Source organism: Aquarana catesbeiana, linkage group LG07 (genome assembly GCF_042186555.1).
Source record: "Aquarana catesbeiana isolate 2022-GZ linkage group LG07, ASM4218655v1, whole genome shotgun sequence".
Lineage (NCBI taxonomy): Eukaryota > Metazoa > Chordata > Amphibia > Anura > Ranidae > Aquarana > Aquarana catesbeiana.
In genome coordinates, this window is record NC_133330.1 from 241764253 (window position 1) to 241789374 (window position 25122).

The 25122-nt window shown below is 44.0% G+C and overlaps 1 protein-coding gene across 1 annotated transcript in view; it reads left to right on the plus strand.

The window, feature by feature from the left end:
* The window catches only part of HFM1 (helicase for meiosis 1), a 441821-nt gene that overhangs the window by 159938 nt on the left and 256761 nt on the right, over positions 1-25122 (plus strand). Inside the window, exon 6 of the mRNA XM_073592028.1 lies at positions 15833-15965. Within this exon, the coding sequence (XP_073448129.1) occupies positions 15833-15965 (133 nt within the window). The remainder of the gene's footprint in view (positions 1-15832; positions 15966-25122) is intronic.

The window sequence follows — 25122 nt, forward strand, 5'->3', positions numbered from 1 at the left end:
AAGGTAAAAAACCCTCAGCTGTTACAACCACTTTATAAAGAAAGTCATCAATGAGTTTGCTTGCATTTTCAGAAATACAGCCTATTCCTGATACTATGGGTTGTCCGGGAGACTCCCTAACGTCCTTGTGGATTTTCAGTAGTGAGTAGAATGTGGGTGTAACAGGATATTGAATATTCAAGAATTCATAATTATTTTTATTGATTAGCCCCCCCCCCAACATTCATTTTGCGTTCAGGAATACATCTGTAACACTCAATTTTTTCGGATGTCCAAGCACACTTTTTATACTGGGAGCGATCCATAATTACTACATTTTCCCCTTTATCAGAGGGTTTAATGTCATGGTTGTTGCTTAGGCTCAGCAGGGCTTGTTGTAGTTTGGGAGTAAGATTAGTACCGCCTACAGATTTGTCCGCCAGCTACCTAATATCATGTAGCACCTTTTGGACGAAAGCCCAAATGTGAATATTCTATTGCAGTGAGGTAAAGGATTCAAATTTATTTTTATATTCTATCTTGGGGATGGAATGTGTTGATTCAGTATTTGTAACCGTGTCCAAATTCTTATTCATATCCTCCTGTGGAATCATTTCTTCCCATAATGACATAAGCTCTCCAAGGGCACAGAAGCCAATAAAAGAAAAATCCTTCCATAACTCCATATTCCTTGCTACAGCTTCTTGTGGTGTCAAACTTTTATCATTAATCACATATCGGGTCATTACGCCTCCTGGATCCCTTATCCCATATAGGTGGCTTTATGGTTTATAACCTGTTCAACATTTTTTTCTCATTATAGGCATGATTTAAGCAGGGGCATGATGGTTTGTGTCCTTCCTCTATATCACCCCCATACTTCTTTGCCGGGACCATTGGGAGCTGTTGTGTCTCTCCTTTGTTTGATGCTGTCTCCATCTCCATCCTTCTTCCTTACGGGCCTTCTTTTCAATCAAGTAATTTTTATTGGATTTTTTTCACATTATAAAACAAAAGAAAAAGTAAAACACATTTAACATTTCCATCACATTACCCCACCCTACTTCATAGTCTCCTATGTTTTAAGTCAGTTCCTCTCATCTTAAATTAAGATTAATTGTTTTAATCCATTGATCTGTCATTGGTGGACAGTTTGATATCCATTTTTGCAGAATAAGTTTACGTGACATATACAGTGGGGACGGAAAGTATTCAGACCTCCTTAAATTTTTCACTCTTTGTTATATTGCAGCCATTTGCTAAAATCATTTAAGTTCATTTTTTGTTCCTCATTAATGTACACACAGCACCCCATATTGACAGAAAAACACAGAATTGTTGACATTTTTGCAGATTTATTAAAAAAGAAAAATTGAAATATCACATGGTCCTAAGTATTCAGACCCTTTGCTCGGTATTTAGTAGAAGCAGAGAAAAACAAAAAGTGTAGCGCTTTAACTAAAATAGAAATTCACATAAGTGATATCTAAAGGGTTCACAAGTGTGTAGACCACCTCCACGCCTGTGCACTCAAAATCAAGCATGAGTGTTACCAAGAATCACATATAAGTAAATGTCTGTGAACAGTGTAAGTATATCTCGTTAGAGAATATCCAATGATATCAAAAAATAAAACATGAAAACAGCAATCTGTCAACACATAAAAAGGACTAGACCCAAATAAATGGGAAATCTCAGATGTTAAACCACCATATTCATGCAGGCCTATAGAGACAAATCCGCATATAACTACACGTGTGAACACAGGATTGATACACAGTGATAATAGAATGGCTGTTGGAGATATGTGGACTAAAAAGTCTCTAAGGGTTGACAGTTCTTTGAGAATAAAGGTGTTCAAAACTTGTATCCTGCACAGCCTGGTACATGATATACCAACATCAAGAGCCAGATCTTCTTAAGACACACACTTTCAACTGGAAGAAATGAAATGCCCTTACCGGAAATGTTGGACTCACTAGCCGTTGGCTATCACAGCCACCTAGTTTACTGCGCTAATCCAGTTCAACTGAACGAAATTTTTACCTCTTGTTTTTTTATTTATTGAAAATATTTTTATCAATAAATCTTTTCCTTATTACCGGATTTACACCATGTGGAAGCCTTGTTTCTTTATCTTTCCCATATTATATGTGGGGGTTGCTGCTAAGAGAGCGGTATCTGGCGGAAGACCTCAGCCTACATTTGAATAAGTAACCTGACCAAGACAAACACAGGAACAGCGGGTCCACCTCCATCCCATCCAGGAGTGTCGAAGTCGTGATGCTCTTTCTGCCTATCCGGCATCCTTCCAGGATTGGAACCATCTTTAACCCTACCGCTTAGACGGTACAAGCCTGTACGACTCACCGCCAACAGCTAGTGAGTCCAACATTTCCGGTAAGGGCATTTCATTTCTTCCTGTTGAAAGTGTGTGTCTTAAGAAGATCTGGCCCTGGATGTTGGTATATCATGTACCAGGCTGTGCAGGATACAAGTTTTGAACACCTTTATTCTCAAAGAACTGTCAACCCTTAGAGACTTTTTAGTCCACATATCTCCAACAGCCATTCTATTATCGCTGTGTATCAATCCTGTGTTCACACGTGTAGTTATATGCGGATTTGTCTCTATAGGCCTGCATGAATATGGTGGTTTAACATCTAGGATTTCCCATTTATTTGGGTCTAGTCCTTTTTATGTGTTGACAGATTGCTGTTTTCATGTTTTATTTTTTATTTTTTGATATTTTTGGATATTCTGTAACGAGATATACTTACACTGTTCACAGACATTTACTTATATGTGATTCTTGGTAACACTCATGCTTGATTTTGAGTGCACAGGCGTGGAGGTGGTCTACACACTTGTGAACCCTTTAGATATCACTTTCACACCCCAGATGTGAATTTCTATTTTAGTTATAGCGCTACACTTTTTGTTTTTCTACACTTTGTACAATTAGTCTGATTGTTAGTGTTGGCTGCTTTTTATATTTTGAGTTGGCGCAGCAGCTCCCGCTATTCATTTAGTAGAAGCACCCTTTGATTTAAAGATGCAACAAGTTTTTCACACCTGGATTTGGGGATCCTCTGCCATTCCTCCTTGCAGATCCTCTCCAGTTCTGTCAGGTTGGATGGTAAACTTTGGTGGACAGCCATTTTTAGGTCTCTCCAGAGATGCTCAATTGGGTTTAAGTCAGGGCTTTGGCTGGGCCATTCAAGAACAGTCACAGAGTTGTTGTGAAGCCACTTCTTCGTTATTTTAGCTGTGTGCTTAGGGTCATTGTCTTGTTGGAAGGTAAACCTTCGGCCCAGTCTGAGGTCCTGAGCACTCTGGAGGTTTTCGTCCAGGATATCCCTGTACTTGGCCGCATTCATATTGCCCTCGATTGCAACCAGTCATCCTGTCCCTGCAGCTGAAAAACACCCTCACAGCATGATGCTGCCACCACCATGCTTCACTGTTGGTACTGTATTGGACAGGTGATGAGCAGTGCCTGGTTTTCTCCACACATACCGCTTAGAATTAAGGTAAAAAAGTTCTATCTTGGTCTCATCAGACCAGAGAATCTTATTTCTCACCATATTGGAGTCCTTCAGATGTTTTTTAGCAAACTCCATGCGGGCTTTCATGTGTCTTGCACTGAGGAGAGGCTTCCGTCGGGCCACTCTGCCATAAAGCCCCGACTGGTGGAGGGCTGCAGTGATGGTTGACTTTCTACAACTTTCTCCCATCTCCCGACTGCACCTCTGGAGCTCAGCCACAATGATCTTTGGGTTCTACTTTACCTCTCTCACCAAGGCTCTTCTCCCCCGATAGCTCAGTTTGGCCGGACGGCCAGCTCTAGGAAGGGTTCTGGTTATCCCAAACGTCTTCCATTTAAGGATTATGGAGGCCACTGTGCTCTTAGGAAACTTAAGTGCAGCAGAAATTTTTTGTAACCTTGGCCAGATCTGTGCCTTGCCACAATTCTGTCTCTGAGCTCTTCAGGCAGTTCCTTTGACCTCATGATTGGCATTTGCTCTGACATGCACTGTGAGCTGTAAGGTCTTATATAGACAGGTGTGTGGCTTTCCTAATCAAGTCCAATCAGTATAATCAAACACAGCTGGACTCAAATTAAGGTGTAGAACCATCTCAAGGATGATCAGAAGAAATGGACAGCACCTGAGTTAAATATATGAGTGTCACAGCAAAGGGGCCGGAATACTTAGGACCATGTGATATTTCAGTTTTTCTTTTTTAATAAGTCTGCAAAAATGTCAACAATTCTGTGTTTTCTGTCAATATGGGGTGCTGTGTGTACATTAATGAGGAAAAAAATGAACTTTAAAAAATTTAATACTTTCCATCCCCACTGTACATAGTTCTCAGCTACATCACATGCACTTCAACTGGGAGAATATCTTCTGGTATAACCCCTAACAATGCTAATTTTGGATCAGGCTGTACTTGTGTAGAGCACAATGAGTTTAAAATGTCAAATATGGACTCCCAGTAGTGATGCAATTTGGGGCATCGCCACAGCATATGTATAAGTGTACCTGTACCAATAGTACATTTTGGACAGTTGGATGTAATTGCTTTACCCCAGGAATACAGTTTTAAAGGAGTGTAGTGAGCTTTATGGATGTTAAATAGTTGAGTCAAGCACTGTGCGGAGGATAAGGATACCTTAAAATACATTTTTCAAAGCTTGCCCCCATTCCTCGTCACTAAGTGTCTCTAGATCTCTATGCCACCGTCCAAAACTACCCTCTTGTGAATTGATTCTAGTTATCATTTGAATAGAGGAATATATATATCCTTTTAGTCCCTGTTTAGCTTGTCTTGTAGTAACTACCAATGCTAAAATTAATAAAAGATTATATTTTAATAAAAAAGTCTTTGCTTGGCTCTGCATGTATTGGAAGAATAATTTATTAGGCAAATGATATTTCTCTGCCAATTTATCAAATGATTTCAAAACATCATTATCATAAAGTTAGAAACAGAATACCGGACTTTTTTCACATATCAAAATTTTTACGTATGGCCACTTCAGGCAGTTGTGGATTATTCCATATGGGCATATATTGTGTATAGCCCTCATACTGAGTATCTTGTTGAACAGTGGTCCAAATCCTATGTATCAAATAGCATGTGGGATAGCTACGTTTATTATAAGAATGGTAAGAGACTATTGACTGCACTAGTGGCTCTATCGGCAATTGAGAGAATATAATTTGTTGTATGGGATCCTCACAATCTATGGTATTCCATCCATATAATTGCTGGAGTTGGGATGCCAAATAATAAGACCTGGCATTAGGGACATTGCGGGCCTTCACCTATTGGCACAATAATTTTGTTTTTTTTTATAAATATTGCTGTGAGTTAACAACCTATTGTTACTGTTACCACATTTTTGTTGGCATATTAACTGATTGTTGTTAAAAATATATGCATTACATGTGTTATACTCTCTCCTCAGCTGCACCCCTTGAACCCCTGAAGAAGCTTAACCTGCAAAACACGTTGAGATATTACGCCTTCCCTACATTCTGTCCTCATCTATTTATCATTGATTCCAAGTTACTCATATGTCGACTTGCATTTATATGGGGGAAGCTGTATGGGGTTGCTGATTATACATTAGCAATTAAATTCATCCAATATGTTTTTACCTGTTGGGGTTATATACCCACTTTTTAATAATGTGACTCTTAATAAAATTGTTTTGGATTTTATATACAGTATGTCTTTATTAACTTTTATTTCCTGGGGACAATACTATTTAGCACCTTAAAAGTCCCAACATTCATTTCCTTTATTTTTGATATTACAATTGGGATCTGGTGCTGAGGTTACCAACTACTGTATACTCATATATGCAGAGATCCGTAGTATATATTGCAGTATACAAAGGTCAGTAGGATGTAGGGCAGTGTACAGAGGTCAGTAGGATGTAGAGCAGTGTACAGAGGTCAGTAGGATGTAGGGTAGTGTACAGCAGTCTGTAAGATGTAGAACACTGTACAGAGGTCAGTAAAATGTAGGGCAGTACAGGGGTCATGAGTATGTAGGGCAGCGTACATGAGTCAGAAATTTTGTGTGTGCAGGGATCAGTAGGGCAGTGTACAGGGTTCAGTGGGGTGGAGGGCAGTGTACATGGGGTAGCAGGGTAGGATCAGTAGGATAGTAAACAGGTGTCAGCAGGGCATTGTAAAAGGGTATGCAGGGCAAAGATCAATAGGGTGGGAGTCAGTAGGGTAGTATACAGGGGACAGCAGAGCAGAGGACAGTAGAGCAGGGATTTCGCATTCCTCTGGCACGCTGATCCACAACTTCCCTCCTTTCCTATCTATCCCATTTGATATCACATACAAGCGCCTGGGATGGAGGAGGAATGGTTGGGATGAACTCAGTACCTTTAGGCATGTGGCTTCACTGCTGCACTCTGCAAGTGGGGTAGGAACACCAATGTCTCTGCCTTGACGATTGAGGGTCAACAAGATGGGGAATGAACTCAGGAGACTCCCACCCGGAAGTTGTCAAAGCCAACAGCCAATCATCAACGTGGAACAACATCGCTGTCTGTAATTGGCTGTCAGCTTTAATAGTTTCCTGTCTAAAGCCACCTGAGCTCAACACTGCGATCTAGCTGTTGCCTGCCTGAGGTTAGTAGGTTGCAATCAGGGGTTTGCCAACCCCTGCCCTTAAAGTGTAACTAAAGGGAAAACCTTTTTTTTCATTTTGGAGTAAGGGAGGGTTATAACCATCATCAGTCTTTTTTGCATCTGTGTCCCATTAGGGAAGTTTCCCTCCGCTTTCTATCCCATAGCCAAATTAGGAAGTGAGAGGAAAACCCTCCAAAGTGACAGAATTCTCACCTGAAGGTGCACCGCCACGCACATTCATAGCAAAGCTTTTAAACTATAGAGACAGGGACGCCATCCTTCGTCTAACCAGAGTTAAGGGAAACATTCACTTCCAATCTGGCTACATATCGGCATTCCCGGACTTCTCAGCGGAGGTCCAGAAACAGCGTACCCGCTTCGTAGAAGTAAAACGGCCACTGAGAGCTCATCACATAAAGTACGCTATGTTATTCCCGGCCCGCCTTCGCATAGTGGGAGATGACTGAGCACATTTTTTTGAAGATCCGGTGCTTGCCTCGCCCTGGTTGGATCAGCGGGATGCGGAGAGGAACCAACCCGCCTGAAGGAGACCTCTGCACGTGATATTATGTGGGTAAGATTCTACACATAAGGCCATATCATAAAACTTTGCCCACATAGTGAGATAATATGAGACCCCTACACATCGTATCCCTAATGCATGATAGGGCCACCCCAGAACTGTAACAGCAATATTAACTGAACTTACATATGCAGTGGCAGATGCATCCCCCCTGTATCCCTCCTCGACTTGTTGCTGGTGCAGTCGGCCTTTGAACTCTCTCAACAGGATAGACACCATGGGACACTGCCAATTGATGTCTCTGACCCACTTAGGGACGTCTCACTGGCCTAGTGTGGGAAGATGCTATGTCAAACCAAGTGAGCTTCACTGCTTTTCCCCCTTCATCCCTGCCTTTACATCCCCCAAATATGGACTTTGCAGGGTCTCTAGTTTGATGCCTTTTGCTACTTGTTCTCATCTTATTCCATAAGACGTTTCTAATACTATATACCACGGCTGAGCAAATGGACAGGTATATATATGTAGCCAACGAACATTGGTAAGCTTTAAAAACCACAAGTCCTATTGCTGGGTCCACAACCAGCGTTTGTTAGCCCCCGCAGGACGTTACACAGACACCTGCGTTGTCAAATAGACTTTTGCAGGTGGCAGTACAATTAGTGCAAATTTTTTCCGTCCCAAAAGTTAGAATGTTGTTGAGATGTATTCGCACAGGTTATGGGACATATGCTCCAGCCAAGTTTGGGAGGCTGAGGGCTGGGTGGGGGGAAAGAGGAAACTTCAAGTTAAGTTTATGGTACGTTGTTTGCAATGTAACGAGTTATATTAGAAGTAAGCATGAGTCGTATAACTATAAAGATATAGTGGCATACACGTAGCGATATGGAGTGTGGGTGACCCTGCCCTGGGAAATGATCCGCAGCCCCTTCTCAAAATTATTCAACCCGTAATGCATGGCTAGCATAAAATTTCTTACCTGGAACGTCAGGGGAATCCGGGACAAGCTTAAGCGTACTGCAGTGTTTGGATGCCTCAAGTCCTACCGGGCAGATAGAACTGTTTTGGTGGAGACGCATGTTACAGGCCAACTTCAACTTGCACTAAAACGTCCATGGATAGGATGGGCATACCACTCCACCCATACCCCATATTCTCGTGGCGTGTCCATTTTAATTGCCAAAACTACCCCATTTGGAATCCTCAGGGCAGGTTCATTTTTTTGCATTGTACTCTGTATGGCATGCAATACCTCATTATGGCCTACTATATTCCCCCACCATACAATTCAAATCTGGTTAATGAGGGCTTTCTGTATATGGCACAACACCCCACAATCCCAGCCATTTGGCTTGGGGATTTTAATATGATTCTGAATCCGGCAGCGGACAGACTACAGCTGAGTCAGAATGCTCAACTCCCTAACACTACCCGTTTTGGGCGCACGCTGCAGAATTTTCGCTGACAGACACATGGCGATATAAGCACCCGAACACCCAGGCATTCTCATGTTTCTCAGCGACACACTCTACCATGTCCTGAATAGATCTTATTCTGGTCTCAGATGTTCTGCTTCCCTTGTTGAGAGACTCAGGCTATCACACTAGGTCCCTGCCTGATCATGCTCCATGCTGGGCATCCCTGCACCTCGCCCCACAAGCAGGGCCCCACGCATGGCGTCTCCATCCCTTTTGGCTGTCCGCTTTAAAAGACCAGGAAGACATACAAGGGGAATGGCAGTTCTAATTCCTATCGGCTTCGATAGGTCTAGTCTGGGAGACATTTAAACTGCATGTCCGTTTCATTCTGTCTCGATGCATAAATAGATTGAAAGCTTCTTCAAAAGTACTGCTTCAACAGGCCTCTGAAAAACCTGAGTCAGTAACGGATGAATTCAAGCTAGATCCTACGCCAGCTAAAGCCTCAGCACTTAAGCTTCAAACTCGTATAGTAGATCAATTACACTTTGAAAAGGCTAAACAGAAGCTTTGCTTCTCAAGGCAGCGGGTGTTTGAACAGGGAGAGCGAGCGGGAAAGCTTTTTGCATATCTGGCCCATCAAGACACTAGGCCACCGGTGGTAGTTTCCCTGCTAGATCCACAAAACGCATTGTTAACGGATCCTTCGTCGGTGGCAGCGGCATTCCAAGCATACTATGCTGATCTTTACTCCTCCCGAGTAAATGTCACTGCAGAGGAGACCCGACCTTCCTCCAAAACATCCCCTTCCCTCAAATTTCCGAGTTCCAGATGGCGGACCTAGTGGCCCCCCTTACCACGGATGAGATCGCGGCAGCGATAGCATCCCTGGCACCCGCAAAGGCCCCTGGTCGAGACGGTATACCACTGGATTTTTATGCAGCCTACTGGGAGGTGCTAGCCCCTGAATTACTGAAGTTATATAACCATATTTTTGAATCCGAATCCCTCCGCCAAGCGGTGATTATAGTGCTCCCCAAGCAGGGTAAAAATCCCCAATACCCAGACTCATACCGCCCAATCTCACTACTCCCGGTGGACATAAAAATACTGGCGAAAGTATTAGCCACCCGCCTTAATCAAATTATCTTGTCCCTTATTCACCCTGATCAGACGGGGTTCGTGCCTGGAAAAAATACAGCCATGAATCTACGTCGACTGCATATGAACATTCAAGCAAGCCATGAGACGATAGGAACTAGAGCGGTGGTAACATTAGATGCCACTAAGGCGTTTGATTCTGTGGAGTGGGGATATCTATGGGAGTGTTTGAAGGGCTGCGAGTTCGGTCCCAACTTCATTAAATGGGTACAGTTGCTACACTTATCCCCAGAGGCCCGAGTGACAGTGAACGGGTGGATGTCGGACCCCTTCCCTCTGGGGCGGGGAACCCGACAGGGCTGCCCATTATCCCCACTCCTATACGCTCTAGCAGTTGAACCACTCGCCATCTCACTTAGAATGAACCCAAATATACATGGTCTTCGTATGGGATTCCTGTTAGAAACGGTGAGCCTTTATGCAGATGATATGCTCCTCTACTTGGAAGATACTGGCCCGTCTCTACAGAGTGCCCTTCAGACCATCAAGGAATTCGGAAAACAGTCAGGACTGGGTATGAACTGGTCCAAATCACAAATTCTGCCCCTAGACGTGTCACCCCCCACACGCTGTTCGGCTTCTCTCCCATGCAAAGGGTAGCGTCTATTCAATATCTAGGTGTACAAATCAATAGAGAGCCTCTAGAATTCATCAACAGTAATATTGAACTGCTTTTCACGCATCTGAAATCTCGTACACAATCCTGGGCATGACTCCCACTGGGGGTGATGGGGAGGATCAACCTTACCAAGATGATCCCACTGCCAAAGTTCCTCTATATGTTTTGGAACTCACCAGTACTTATTCCCCTAAAGATCTTTAAAACGATTGATAAAATCATCAACACTTTCGTATGGGGACCAAATAGACACAAGCTAGCTTGGAATACCCTCAAGAATCCTATCTCATCAGGGGGGGCAGCTCTTCCGGACTTCCACGCCCAGCTCTCACACTTTTACCATATACATTGCAGGTGGAGTGGTTATCCCTTCTAAATGAACCAAAGGCGCATTTATACTGGCATCTGGTGAATGGCTAATCCATGTGGTGGTGGCATTGTCACTAAAGTGGTGGAAGTGTCACAAAGAGTCACGGATGATATACGTTATAAAGGATGGTCTTAACAGAAACCTCTGCATCTATTGCACATTGCACAAGAATTTGGACATTATAGTTTGGACATTTTGGATGTTAATGTTATATATCAATTTTGTATTGATTTCATGTTGAAATATACTTAGGGCACATTCAGTTGTTTGGAAAATTAGGTACCATTGCATGAGACATATGGTCTTGGTTTATAATGTTTGCACAGGTACGATTTTTAAGAAAGTGGTGTATTTAAATTAGAGTAGCACATTCAACACAAATTAAATTTTTATACAGGCGTTTGGCAATTTTTCTTTCAGCCTGTAGAAACAACTCTATGTTAGCCTATGTGTCTATGCACATTTGGGCATTTACAGGCTGGGAAAAAAAAACATAAGTGTGTTTTTGAGAAGAGCTTTCCGGCAGAAACCATGCTTGACGCGCCTAAATGCGCATTTTGGGGAAGAACGCTTATAAATGCAAATGCGCGTAAACATGTGTACAATATGATCTATAGGAGTGTTTGTGGGATGCTTTTCCTGCAAGCAGTTCTTCCTAAGCATATTTAGGGTGGCGCATATAACATGTTTCAGCTCCTGCAGCCATTTCCTCCGGTTAACCCCCCCCCCCGGTGTGACAGCGGGTGAGGGATCTTCTCCAGGCACCCGCTGTCACAATTTAAAAAAAAAAATAAAAGTGGTCCTGCGGGGCTCTGCCCACACGGCCGCATCATTCATTCACAGTTTCTTGCAAATGAATGAACTACAACTACCATCATCCACCACGGCTCACAACGTGTAGTTCAGAATGAACTGTGAGGTGGCTGAGCGCTCTTTTAGTTTATTCACAAGTCAAGCAGCTTTCAACAAACAGCCCGTATAAAGGTACGGGTAGAAAGCTGCAGGGCTTGTCTGACCATTTTTTTCTTGCAAAAATATATGCGTTTATAATTTTTTCTTGAAAGGTGACCTTATCCTTTAAAGCCTGACCCCAGTTTTGCAACATTAGTATGTATTAGTAAAACTGTACATACCTATACAACTACTTAGTGTATCCAGATAAATTTATACCTTGTTTTTTTCAAGACAAATTAGGATTTCATTTAGTGGTAAATGGTAATGGATATCTTCAGATTTTTTATTATCAAAGGAAAACTGATCCAAAATAGTAAAAAAAAAAAAATGTTTTTGAAATTTAACTTGATATTTCTTTCCATTACCATAACTGATACCAAGTAAGCTTTTTTAATCCTACTTAATACACACTGACCCTGACACTGACCTTAATCAATTCCTAATCTAGCTATTATTTTATTATATTTTTTAAACTTTTTTTTTTTTTTCCTTTAGCAAGAAGAAAAAGATACAAATTACAATGTGTCTTTTTCTCTATTCAACAAAAGAAAGAATGCAAGGATGGAATGTACAGTTACTGATCACTGTGATAGCCAGTCAAAGGCTATCGCAGAGATGAAGAACTGGTCCTCCCAGCTCCCAAACTTTAGTACAAGACTCGGAGCTGGAGCAGCAGACCCAGGCTGGAGCAGCATGCTCCCAGTACAAACATAGGTGTGCACATATGCAGCCCCATGAAAGAAGACTCAAAGAGGAGATACTAGACAACCCTTTGAAGCTGGATCATTAGAATTGTATCCTGGGATTCTTGGCCTGAGTGGGCCCATGTGGTCTTTGTGTGCCCAAAATGTGGCTTACTAAAGGGTCATGCTTCCCTGTGGATTAAGGAAAAGACCTCTGGTATGCTTCTAATATGACTGTTATAATTGCATGTGTACAAAGATCGAATCGCCCCTGTTAAAGGGCTCTTACAGATGGCAGTGTAGTTGTACTTGACTGAGGAAAATTGTTGTTTCCATTAGTCCTCGACCCCACAGTAGACGCTGCTTTGGGATGTCATAATACTCAACATCTTCTGGATCCCTGCTTTGTCTTTCAGTGAACAGAAGTAAACATTTTTTGTACTGGTACCCACTTTTTTGGTTATGGCTAGGACCCATTGTTTCTCTATGTACTGCTTTGTGGCTAACTGAGCTGCCTCTAGCAGATGAGGGTTTTTTCTATCAGCAAGAGCAGCCCCTGGGCATTGCTTTTGTGCCTAGTGTCCTAATCCTGCAGGTAGTGATATAACACAGCAGTCAAGATCTCTGTGTCTTTCAATGAACACAGAGAAAAGAATAATATGATAAATACAAACAATTCTATTTATGTCTGTGGTGCCCTTAAATGTTAGTAAGGGTCAACTCTAGGCAGATATACAGTATCTCACAAAAGTGAGTACACCCCTCACATTTTTGTATATATTTATATCTTTTCATGTGACAACACTGAAGAAATTACACTTTGCTACAATGTAAAGTAGTGAGTGTAAAGCTTGTATAACAGTGTAAATTTGCTGTCTCCTCAAAATAACTCAACACACAGCCATTAATGTCTAAACCGCTGACAACAAAAGTAAATACACCCCTAAGTGAAAATGTCCAAATTGGGCCTAAAGTGTCAATATTTTATGTGGCCACCATTATTTTTCAGCACTGCCTTAACCCTCTTGGGCACTGAGTTCACCAGAGCTTCACAGTTTGCCACTGGAGTCCTCTTCCACTCCCCCATGAGGACATCACGGAGCTGGTGGATGTTGCGCTCCTCCACCTTCTGTTTGAGGATCCCCCACAGATGCTCAATACGGTTTAGGTCTGGAGACATGCTTGGCCAGTCCATCACCTTTACCCTCAGCTTCTTTAGCATGGCATTGGTCATCTTGGAGGTGTTTTTGGGGGTCGTTATGTTGGAATACTGCACTGCGGCCCAGTCTCCAAAGGGAGGGGATCATGCTCTGCTTAAGTATGTCACAGAACTGTCAGAAACCATGAATCAGACCGAGACAGAAGTATAGTTAATCACACTTGTTTAATAATAATAAAAAGGTAAACAGAGTAAGCGTAGTCAATACATAGCCAGAGTTCAGTAACCAGATCGGGTAGTCTGCCAATGTCAGAGAGCCAGAGATAAACGTGAAGTACAGCAAGCAGGATCAGGAGCCAGAAGGGACGTCAGCCGAGCAAGCCTTCATCAGGAACGCAGGAGAAAGTCTCTGAGATGTGACCAAAGGCGAAGGCAGAGATGAAGTGAGCTGGACGGCTTTAAGTAGCCAGGACTGACAAGCAGATCATCAACAGCTGAGTCACTGTGGAGGGAAAGGAGCTGGCAATTAGCCGACAGCTGAGCGGCCAGCTCAGAGAAGGAAGGGCTGAGCCCAGCCCTGACAAGAACATGTTGGCATTCATGGTTCCCTCAATGAACTGTAGCTCCCCAGTGCCGGCAGCACTCTTGTAGCCCCAGACCATGACACTCCCACCACCATGCTTGACTGTAGGCAAGACACACTTGTCTTTGTACTCCTCACCTGGTTGCCGCCACACACGCTTGACACCATCTGAACCAAATAAGTTTATCTTGGTCTCATAAGACCACAGGACATGGCTCCAGCAATCTATGTCATTAGTCTACTTGTCTTCAGCAAACTGTTTGTGGGCTTTCTTGTGCATCATCTTTAGAAGAGGCTTCCTTCTGGGACGACAGCCATGCAGACCAATTTGATGCAGTGTGCGGCTTATGGTCTGAGCACTGACAGGCTGACCCCCCACCCCTTCAACCTCTGCAGCAATGCTGGCAGCACTCATACGTCTATTCCCCAAAGACAACATCTGTATATGATACCGAGCACGTGCACTCAATTTCTTTGGTCGACCATGGCGAGGCCTGTTCTGAGTGGCACCTGTCCTGTTAAACCGCTGTGTGGTCTTGGCCACCGTGCTGCAGCTCAGTTTCACGTTCTTGGCAATCTTCTTATAGCCTAGGCCATCTTTATGTAGAGCAACAATTCTTTTTTTCAGATCCTCAGAGAGCTCTTTCCCATGGAGGCACCATGTTGAACTTCCAGTGACCAGTATGAGAGAGAGAGAGCGATAACACCAAATTTAACACACCTGCTCCCCATTCACACCTGAGACCTTCTAACACTAATGAGTCACATGACAGCGGGGAGGCCAAATGGCTAATTGGACCCAATTTGGAAATTTTCACTTAGGGGTGTACTCACTTTTGTTGCCAGCGGTTTAGACAATAATGATTGTGTGTTGTTATTTTGAGGGGACAGCAAATTTACACTGTTGCACAAGCTGTACACTCACTACTTTACATTATAGCAAAGAAAAAGTCACATGAAAAAGTATAATAAAATATTTACAAAAGAGTGAGGGGTGTACTCACTTTTGTGAGATACTGTAAAAGACACAAATGAATGCACCTGTGTAATACATCCTTATGTAATTTTTATGTGTAAGAAGTCAAAAAACCTGAATTTTACTTCTTGTACAGTCACAAGGAGGGGATAGGAGGAAGATTTGTAAGTGCTCTTGAACTGTACCAGAGAAAAATCTGGTCTCTTTCCCTGCGAGATAAGGTTGAGCAGTGTGTAAGAGCTGCATTTAGCTATTTGCCTTGAATTTAGGAATAAAGGGTACCTGTTTGGACTTTTATGCTGTTAAATTGACCTCTGCTCCTTCTTATTGGCTAGTGTGACTTTCCATTTCATTTATTACTCGGTAGGTAGGTACAAGGCAGGAGACAGCAAATCAATTACACCAAACACTGTTCTGAAGTTTTACAGCAGAGGGCTACATTTTTTTCAAGCTTCTACAGTGCTCTGGAAATAAATAGAAGCTACTTGACCTAGAAATGCCTGCTTTAGGCCAGTGTTGGCGAACCTTGGCACCCCAGGTGTTTTGGAACTACATTTCCCATGATGCTCAGCTACATTGTAGGGTGCATTAGCATCATGGGAAATATAGTCCCAAAACATCTGGGGTGCCAAGGTTCGCCATCACTGCTCTAGGCAGACTCCCTATACCCAATAGATTTGCATCAAGTATTCCACTGTTGAGCTTTATAATTAATTTTTCTTTGTTTAACACATTTTCCACCTAGCTTCTCTATTCAAATAAGAATTTTGTCATGTGTGCACCAACTGGCTCTGGGAAGACCGTGATATTTGAAATAGCAATCGTTCGATTACTAATGGAGGTGCCAGCTCCTTGGACTAATGTCAAGATTGTATACAGTGAGTATAGGAGAAGTGAAATAAAGAAAAAATAAAAACTAGTAGAAAGAAAGCTTAAGTCTATCTATATCTATCGATTGTAAATGTCACATCCTTTGTAAATGCAGCATTCATGCTTTGTTGCTACCAGTGTACCTAAAGTGTAAGTTCACCTTTTTGCTAAAAATTAAAAGGTGAACTAACATTGTACACCCTCCTTTACGGTTCCCATTGCACTATGGGTGATTAGCTGTCACTGCCTACCCCGTCTTGGGGACTTGAAAGCCCAGCTCTTCTTCCCCTTCCTTTCTTAGGGCTTTCGGGATAGATCTAAGTAATTCTGATCAATGGTGTCCCTAGGGGGGGCTAGAGGGGGCCCGGACTCTCAGTTACTGAAAAAACAGACTGATTTCTCCCATCCTTAGGACAGGAGAACCAGCCTGTAAATTCCAAGAGATGCCAGACCAGAGCAGTCAATAGCAGGGGCAGAACAGCAAGAGGAGGCTGGGGAACCCCACAGTGGCAGAACACCAGGGCCCGGAGGCAAGACAACCTTTGCAACCCTGATAGTTCTCCCACTGCTTTGGATCCTTATATTTTCTTGGTATGTTGGTGACATATATATCTTGTTTTCTGCCACCCTGGGGGACCCCAATACAGTAGGAATGGAGCTCACTGCAGAACATGTGAAAGGGCCGTTGTGGGGTCGTAGTAAAGGGCCCCAGTATTTATTTATATCTATATATCTATATCTAGATATAGATATATCTATATATCTATATATATATATATATATATATATAGATATATATATATATATATACCCTGTTTCCCCGAAAATAAGACCTAGCGTGATTGTCAGTGATGGCTGCAATATAAGCCCTACCCCCCAAATAAGCCCTACCTTGTTTCCCCGAAAATAAGCCCTACCCTGAAAATAAGACCTACAAGGACTTTAACTAGGGCTTATTTGGGGGGTAGGGCTTATATTGCAGCCATCACCGACAATCGCGCTAGGTCTTATTTTCGGGGAAATAGGGTGTGTATATATATATATATATGCATTTTATAGTTGCCCCCCTACTTTGTCCCTGTCCCCCCATGTGCCCCCCCTAAATATGAAAGCTGGAGACGCCACTGATTCTGATTGGTCAAAGTGGTCATGTGCCAGGACGTGACCAATCAGAATCGCTCTAATCTGTCTCGAAGCCCTAAAGAAAGACAGGAACGAGGAGTGGGGCTTTCAAATCCCTAGCTGAAAACGTACCTTTCATCTCTTTATCGCTGAAAAAAAAAATATCCCACAGTTGTTGCTGGTCTGTGGCAAAATTGAACCATCACCCCCCCCCCCCAAAAAAACCCCCAAAAACTACAATTGGTGGTGATTAGTGGCACTTTAACTCCCCCCACCTTTAAAAAAAAACAAATAATCTCTAATCATCGGTGGCCATTGCCACTTTAAGGTCCCCACGTTCACCTTCAATCTGCCAATCCTCCTTCCTGCTTACAAACATTATTGGTGTTTATGTGATAGCCGTTGTTGCTTTACAGCAATTACACAGCAAAGTGCCACTCTGAATTGCTCTGTACATTGTGATTTTGTTTGCAGCATTTTTATTTATAATACAATGGTATAGAGGTGGTTATAGAATGCCTTATTCACTTGCCTTTTGAAGGAAGGTGTTTCTTAGGTTGTGCACTTGCCAGTGGCTTTCTAAATCCTCAAGGTCCTTACACTATTCTACTGTCTCAACACAGAATGCAAGAGAGCAAAAGACCGATAGTCTCCATCTTCAATATCTGTGGTTCTTCGTAGGTGTTCAGAGTCTACCTTCCACTTAAACTGCAGGTGTTGAAGCCAGAAAAGGGCCTTTTTAGTTTGCCTATCCTATTGGGTTCCTCGCCTACCTTTTTGTTTAGTAGCTTAGGTTCTTCCCTCTAGCACCATTTTAGACCCTACTATAGAGCATCTTTGGCGATTGCCCTTCCTCACTTATGTGGGTTCCAGTACCCCAGTGTGACTAGTCCCAGCCACTAAGATTTTGCTTTTCCATTTTGGTGAAGAACCTATTTTGGTGATCAACATTCCATCTGTACTCTTACTCCCATTTTCCAAGGAGTCTGTTATTATCAAGAAGGATCGTACCCCTTGTGGTACTTTCTCCCCTCAAGGACCTTTCCACCTACAAGGTCAACAACGCTAAGGTAGATTCAAACCACTTATGGGCAGGCTGAATGCACCAATTGATCGAGCGATTAACCTGGGTACAACCAGCATGCTGGGTTTTACCTGTGATTATCACTATCGGCTGCTATAGCCGCTAGCAATAACCACTCTTTTCCCTGATGCCAAGGGTTAGGCATGTTAGGTTTTAGCCTTTCCTGTTGTTGTTCAATTGACATTGATTTGTACACTTTGTGTAGTGTCATATTCATATTGTTTGGATCTTTTTAGTGGCTTTTTGCCTATTCCAGTCATCTAAGAATATCTTCAAATTCTGTGTATCTGAATACACAAGAAAGAAAATAAGATTTTTAAACTATTTTCTCTTAAAGTCCATTGAGGTATGCAGGCCCTGCCCTTTTGGGTTATTGGCCCTGATCCACTGCTTGCTCACAAACCTGAGACAAAGTTAACCACTTCAACACTTTTTGCGATTCGGCTCTGCGTCGCTTTAACTGACAATTGCACGGTCGTGCGACGTTGCACCCAAACAAAATTGACATCCTTTTTTTCCCACAAATAGAGCCTTCTTTTGGTGGTATTTGATCGTTTTTTATTTTTTGCACTATAAACAAAAAAAGAGCGTCAATTTTGAAAAAAAACGCAATATTTTTTACTTTTTGCTATAATAAATATCCCCCAGAAATATATAAAAAAACATTTTTTTCCTCAGTTTAGGCCAATATGTATTCTACATATTTTTGGAAAAAAAAAAAAAATCAAAATCGCAATAAGTGTATATTGATTGGTTTGCGCAAAAGTTATAATGTCTACAAAATAGGTGATAGTTTTATGGCATTTTTATTACAATTTTTTTTTTATTATTAGTTATAACGGAGATTTTTAATCGGGACTCTGACATTATAGTGGACACTAGGGATGAGCCGAACACCCCCCAGTTCGGTTCGCACCAGAATCTGCGAACGGACCGAAAATTCGCGCAAACTTTAGAACCCCATTGAAGTCTATGGGACTCGAACGTTTGAAATCAAAAGTGCTAATTTTAAAGGCTAATTTGCATGGTATTGTCCTAAAAAGGGTCTGGGGACCCGGATCCTGCCCCAGGGGACATGTATCAATGCAAAAAAAAGTTTCAAAAATTGCCCTTTTTTGGGGAGCAGTGATTTTAATTATGCTTAAAGTGAAAAAAAAAGTGAAATATTTCTTTAAATATCGTACCTGGGGGGGTGTCTATAGTATGCCTGTAAAGTGGCGCGCGTTTCCCGTGCTTAGAATGGTCCCTGCACAAAATCACATTTTTAAAGGAGTAAAAGTCATTTAAAACTGCTTACGGCTTTAATGTAATGTCCAGTCCCGGTAATATGGATTAAAATAAGTGAGACAAATGGCATGGGTACCCCCCCAGTCCATTACCAGGCCCTTTGGGTCTTGTATGGAAATTAAGGCCCTCTGAACAGCAGTAAACAGGCGGTGCAAACAAGACAGGGACTGTAGGTTTGTTGTTAAGTAGAATCTGTTTGTAATTTTGAACTGGTACATTTTTAAAGTGTAGCTCCAGCCAAAAAATCTATTTTTAAAGCTTCTTGAAAAACATAGGGAAGGGTTATCACCCCTGTGACATTTGTTTTGCTGTCTGTGCACCTCTTCAGAAGATTTTACCTCACTTTCTGTCTCAATGACAAATGTTTTTTGTCAATTTGGGGTTTTTAGTGAAACAAGGATTGGTGATAAAGCATCAGTGGAAAGGAGACACATTTTTCCCATATTAACTCTTACAGGAGAGAATTTCCCTTCCTAGGGGTAGATTTCATCTCACTTCCTGTTGTCTCTTTCCGTTTGCAAGTAGGAGTCGTTTGTTGGATGTTTGAAAGTAGGGGCCTGCCCTATATACTCTGCAGAAATTGGGACCTTAGGTGTTGGTGTTGCCACAACACTGTAAACCCTCACAGTTACTCTTGGTGGGTGCAGGAACGGGCTCTGCTGTGAAATATTAGATCAAGAATTGTAATTACATGCCCCTGTTGAACAGGGTCAGAAAAATTGGGCCTTAGACACTGGTGCCACAACACTGCAACCCCTCACAGATACTCTAGTTGGAGCGCAGGAATGAGCCCTTGTGTAAAATATTGCATCAAAAATTGTAATTACACGCTCCTGCTAAACAGGGGCTGAAAAATTGGGCCTTAGGCACTGGTGCTGGTGCCACAACACTGCAACCCCTCACAGATGCTCTAGTTGGAGCGCAGGAACAAGCCCTGCTGCAAAGTATTGTATCATTTGTAATTACACGCCCCTGTTGAAAAATTGGGCCTTAGCCACTGGTGGGGGGGCCCAGAACCAAAAATATTCTTACAAGCTATCAGCATGATCATTGAGGAGGAAGAGGATAGTCACTCAGCATAACAGGATAGTCACTCAGCATTAGCATAGGCAGTCTTGAAGGGATCTGACATTTCAAAAAAACTATTCGGTTACATCAGCATCAGGTGCTTGGTAGCTGGTGGTGATCCAAGACTGATTCATTTTTATGAAGGTCAGTCCATCGACCGAGTCGGTGGACAGGCTCACCCTGTGATCGGTTCTAAAACCTCCAGCAGCACTGAATGTGCATTCCAAAAGAACACTGGATGCAGGACAGGCCAGTAGCTCAATTGCATACTGTGCAAGCTCTGGCCAGTGATCCATTCTCATGACCCAGTAACCCAGAGGATTTTCAGTGGGAAAAGTGTCCAAGTCAGATCTTGCCCCTAGGTATTCCTGCACCATGTAAAACAGACGCTGGCGATGGTTGCTGGAATCAATCATACCTTGGGGCTGCGGACTAAAAAATTGTCTGAACGCATCGGTCAGACAGCCACCTTCTCCACCGCTCCTTCTTTGACTGACCGAAGCCTCAGCAGCACGTTGTCCAGGAACAGGAGTTTGTAACTTCATCCTCTGCTCTCTCTGTGACGGCAAGATAAGGTCGGCAACCTTACCCTTGTAACGTGGATCAAGGAGGGTTGCCAGCCAGTATCGATCCCTCTCCTTGATACCACGAATACGAGGATCCTTCCGCAGGCTTTGCAGGATCAGGGAGGCCATGCAGCGTAGGTTTGCTGAGGCATTCGGTCCGGAGTCCTCTGGGTCACTAAGGACGACATGATCCGCAGCCACCTCCTCCCAGCCACGTACAAGTCCATGGTTTTCTTGGGACTGTAAATGATCCCTTAAAGACTGCTGCTGATGCTGAGTGCCAGGCTCCACCTCCATGCTGACACAATCCTCCTCTTCCTCCTCCTCCTCCTCCTCCTCGTTCTCTTCCTGTGTGATTGGCGGGCATGCAGGAACATTGGATAAAGGGGGCCTTGAGAGCTAAAGAAGTCCTCCTCTTCCTGCCTCTGTTCTGCCTCAAGTGCCCTGTCCATTATTCCATGCAGCGTGTGCTCCAACAGGTGGACAAGGGGGACAGTGTCACTGATGCATGCACTGTCACTGCTCACCATCCTCGTGGCGTCCTCAAATGGTGACAGGACAGTGCATGCATCCCTGATCATGGCCCACTGGTGTGGGGAAAAAAAACAAGCTCTCCTGACCCTGTCCTGGTGCCATAGTCACACAGGTACTCATTGATGGCCCTCTGCTGTGTGTGCAGCCGCTGCAGCATGGCCAACGTTGAGTTCCACCTAGTGGGCATGTCACAGATTAGGCGGTTCTTGGGCAGGTTAAATTCCTTTTGGAGGTCAGCCAGCCAAGCACTGGCATTTTATGACCGGCGGAAATGCACACAGACTTTCCTGGCCTGCCTCAGGACATCCTGTAAGCCCGGGTACCTGCCCAAGAACCGCTGCACCACCAAGTTAAGGACATGAGCCAAACAGGGCACATGGGTCATTTGTCCCTGTCGGAGGGTGGAGAGGAGGTTGGTGCCATTGTCGCAAACCACCATTCCTGCCTTAAGTTGGCGTGGCGTCAACCACCTCTGAACCTGCCCCTGCAGAGCTGACAGAACCTCTGCCCCAGTGTGGCTCCTGTCCCCCAAGCACACCAGCTCAAGCACCGCATGGCATCTTTTGGCCTGCGTAGTTATGTAGCCCCCTGAACACCTATGGAGCATCGCTGGTTCCGAGGACAAAGCACAGGAAGAGGCCATGGAGGAAGAAGAAGAAGAGGGGTGGAGGAGAGAGGTGTGTCAGAATCATCAGTAGTAGCATTTTGGAGGCGTGTTGGCGGAACAACCACCAACACTACTGCACCTTGTCCTGCATCCTTCCCAGCTGCTAGCAGAGTCACCCAATGTGTTGTGAAACTTAGGTAACGTCCCTGTCCATGCCTGCTGGACCGTGAGTCAGAGGTAATATGCACCTTACCGCTGACCGCCCTGTCCAGCGAGGCATGGACTTTGCCTTCCACATGCCGGAATCGCCTTCGGTGAGAAAAAGTGGCGTTTGGGTACCTGCCACTGAGGAACCGCACATTCCACAAACTCACAGAAGGGGCAGAGTCTACCAATTAAAAAGGTAGCAGTTGAAGTGCTAGCAATTTTGCCAAGCTAGCATTCAACCGCTAGGCGTGTGGATGGCTGGGAGCGAACTTCTTTCGGCGGTGCAGCAGCTTGGGCAGGGAAATTTGCCTGGTACAATCTGACGCCTGTGTACCGATAGCAGATTGCCCACAAGTACTTGGCTGTGACACACCTAATTCTACACCTTCATTCCTCTCAGTGCAGGTCTCAGAGAGGACTGAAGGTATAGTGGGGTTGGAGATCTCAGCTGATGAGGAGCAAGGAGAGGTCCTCTTTGTTCTTTGGTGTGGGTCTTTTAGGTACGCTTGCCAACGAACTGCATGGCAGGTCAACTTATGTCTGGTCAAGCATGTGGTGTCCAAGCGGGAGATGTTTTGGCCACGCGAGATACGCTTGAGACATATGTTGCAAATAGCAGCGGTGCGATCTGATGCACTCGTCTCAAAAAAGGCCCACACCAAAGAACTTTTGGAATAACGCGCAGAGACAGCAGCGCCCTGCACATGCGGAGCTTTGCGGTGTGATGCAGTCAGTGTGCTGCCCTTAAGCTGGCCCCGGGAGGGCATCCTGCCTCGTTGGTGATGTGACTCCTACTCCTCCTCTCTCCTATCAGGCACCCACGTGGAGTCAGTGACCTCATCATCCCCTCCCTCCCTCATCACTGGAGCAAACCTGGCAGTATGCTGCAGCAGGGGCAACATGACTGCCAGATTGCTGTCCTTCTTGGGCACCCCCTCTCTCTGGGCTCACGTTACTGCCTTCCTCTAGCTGAGTACCATCATCGGAGCCTTCAAAACGCTGAGCATCCTCCTGGAGCATGTACCCAACACTGTGGTCAAACAGTTCGGGGGACTCCTCAGGAGGACATGGTGGGGCTAGGGAAGGAGTGACTGATTCCATTGAGCTGAGGGAAGAGGCCGGGTTAGCAACTGCTTTGCCAAAGTACCCTGAGCATGGGTGAGAGAGGATGAGGAGGATGAGGACGGCTTAGTCATCCACTCAACCAAGTCTTTTGCATGTTGCGGCTCAACACGGCCAGCTGCCGAAAAAAAGGCCAAGCGTGTCCCACGGCCACGTGCTGATGAGGATGCACCGTGTCCACTACCAGCACTGTTGCCTCTAGACACAGAGCCTGCTTGCCCTCTTTTATTGGCTTGTGACTGTCTGCCTCTCCTTGTTGGCCTTCCAGACATACTAATGGCCTGCAGTGAGATGTAGCAGCACTAAGCTGGGATATATATGTATATGATACTGCAGCTAGCAAAATCAACTGCCTGCCTGTAGTATTATTAGTATGAGAATACCACCAATCTTCTACAGGTAGCTTTGGCTGAACACTGTGCAGAGGTCGCACTACACTAACTTGTAGCTTTAGCTGAACACTGTGCAGAGGTCGCACTACACTAACTTGTAAATAATGTAGTTGCCTGCGGTAGTGATAGGATCAGGAAAACACCACCAATCTTCTATAGGTAGCTTTAGCTGAACACTGTGCAGAGGACGCACTACACTTACTTGTAAATAATGTAGCTGCCTGCGGTAGTGATAGGATCAGAAAAACACCACCAATCTTCTACAGGTAGCTTTAGCTGAACACTGTGCAGAGGTCACACTACACTAACTTGTAGCTTTAGCTGAACACTGTGCAGAGTTCGCACTGCACTAACTTGTAGCTTTAGCCGAACACTGTGCAGAGGTCGCACTACACTAACTTGTAGCTTTAGCTGAACACTGTGCAGAGGTCGCATTACACTAACTCATAGCTTTAGCTGAACACTGTGCAGAGGACGCACTACACTAACTTGTAAATAATGTAGCTGCCTGCGGTAGTGATAGGATCAGAACACCACCAACCTTCCACAGGTAGCTTTAGCTGAACACTGTGCAGAGGTCGCACTACACTAACGTTTAAATAATGTAGCTGCCTGCGGTAGTGATAGGATCAGGAAAACACCACTAACCTTCTACAGGCAGCTTTAGCTTGAACACTGTGCAGAGGTCGCACTGCACTAACTTGTAGCTTTAGCTGAACAGTGTGCAGAGGTCGCACTACACTAACTTGTAAATAATGTAGCTGCCTGCGGTAGTGATAGGATCAGGAAAACACCACCAACCTTCTACAGGTAGCTTTAGCTGAACACTGTGCAGAGGTCGCACAACACTAACTTGTAGCTTTAACTGAACACTTTGCAGAGGGTGCACTACACTAACTTGTAGCTTTAGCTGAACACTGTGCAGAGGTCGCACTACACTAACTCGTAGCTTTAGCTGAACACTGTGCAGAGGACGCACTACACTAACGTTTAAATAATGTAGCTGCCTGCGGTACTGATAGGATCAGGAAAACGCCACCAACCTTCTACAGGTAGCTTTAGCTTGAACACTGTGCAGAGGTCGCACTACACTAACTTGTAGCTTTAGCTGAACACTGTGCAGAGGACGCACTACACTAACATTTAAATAATGTAGCTGCCTGCGGTAGTGATAGG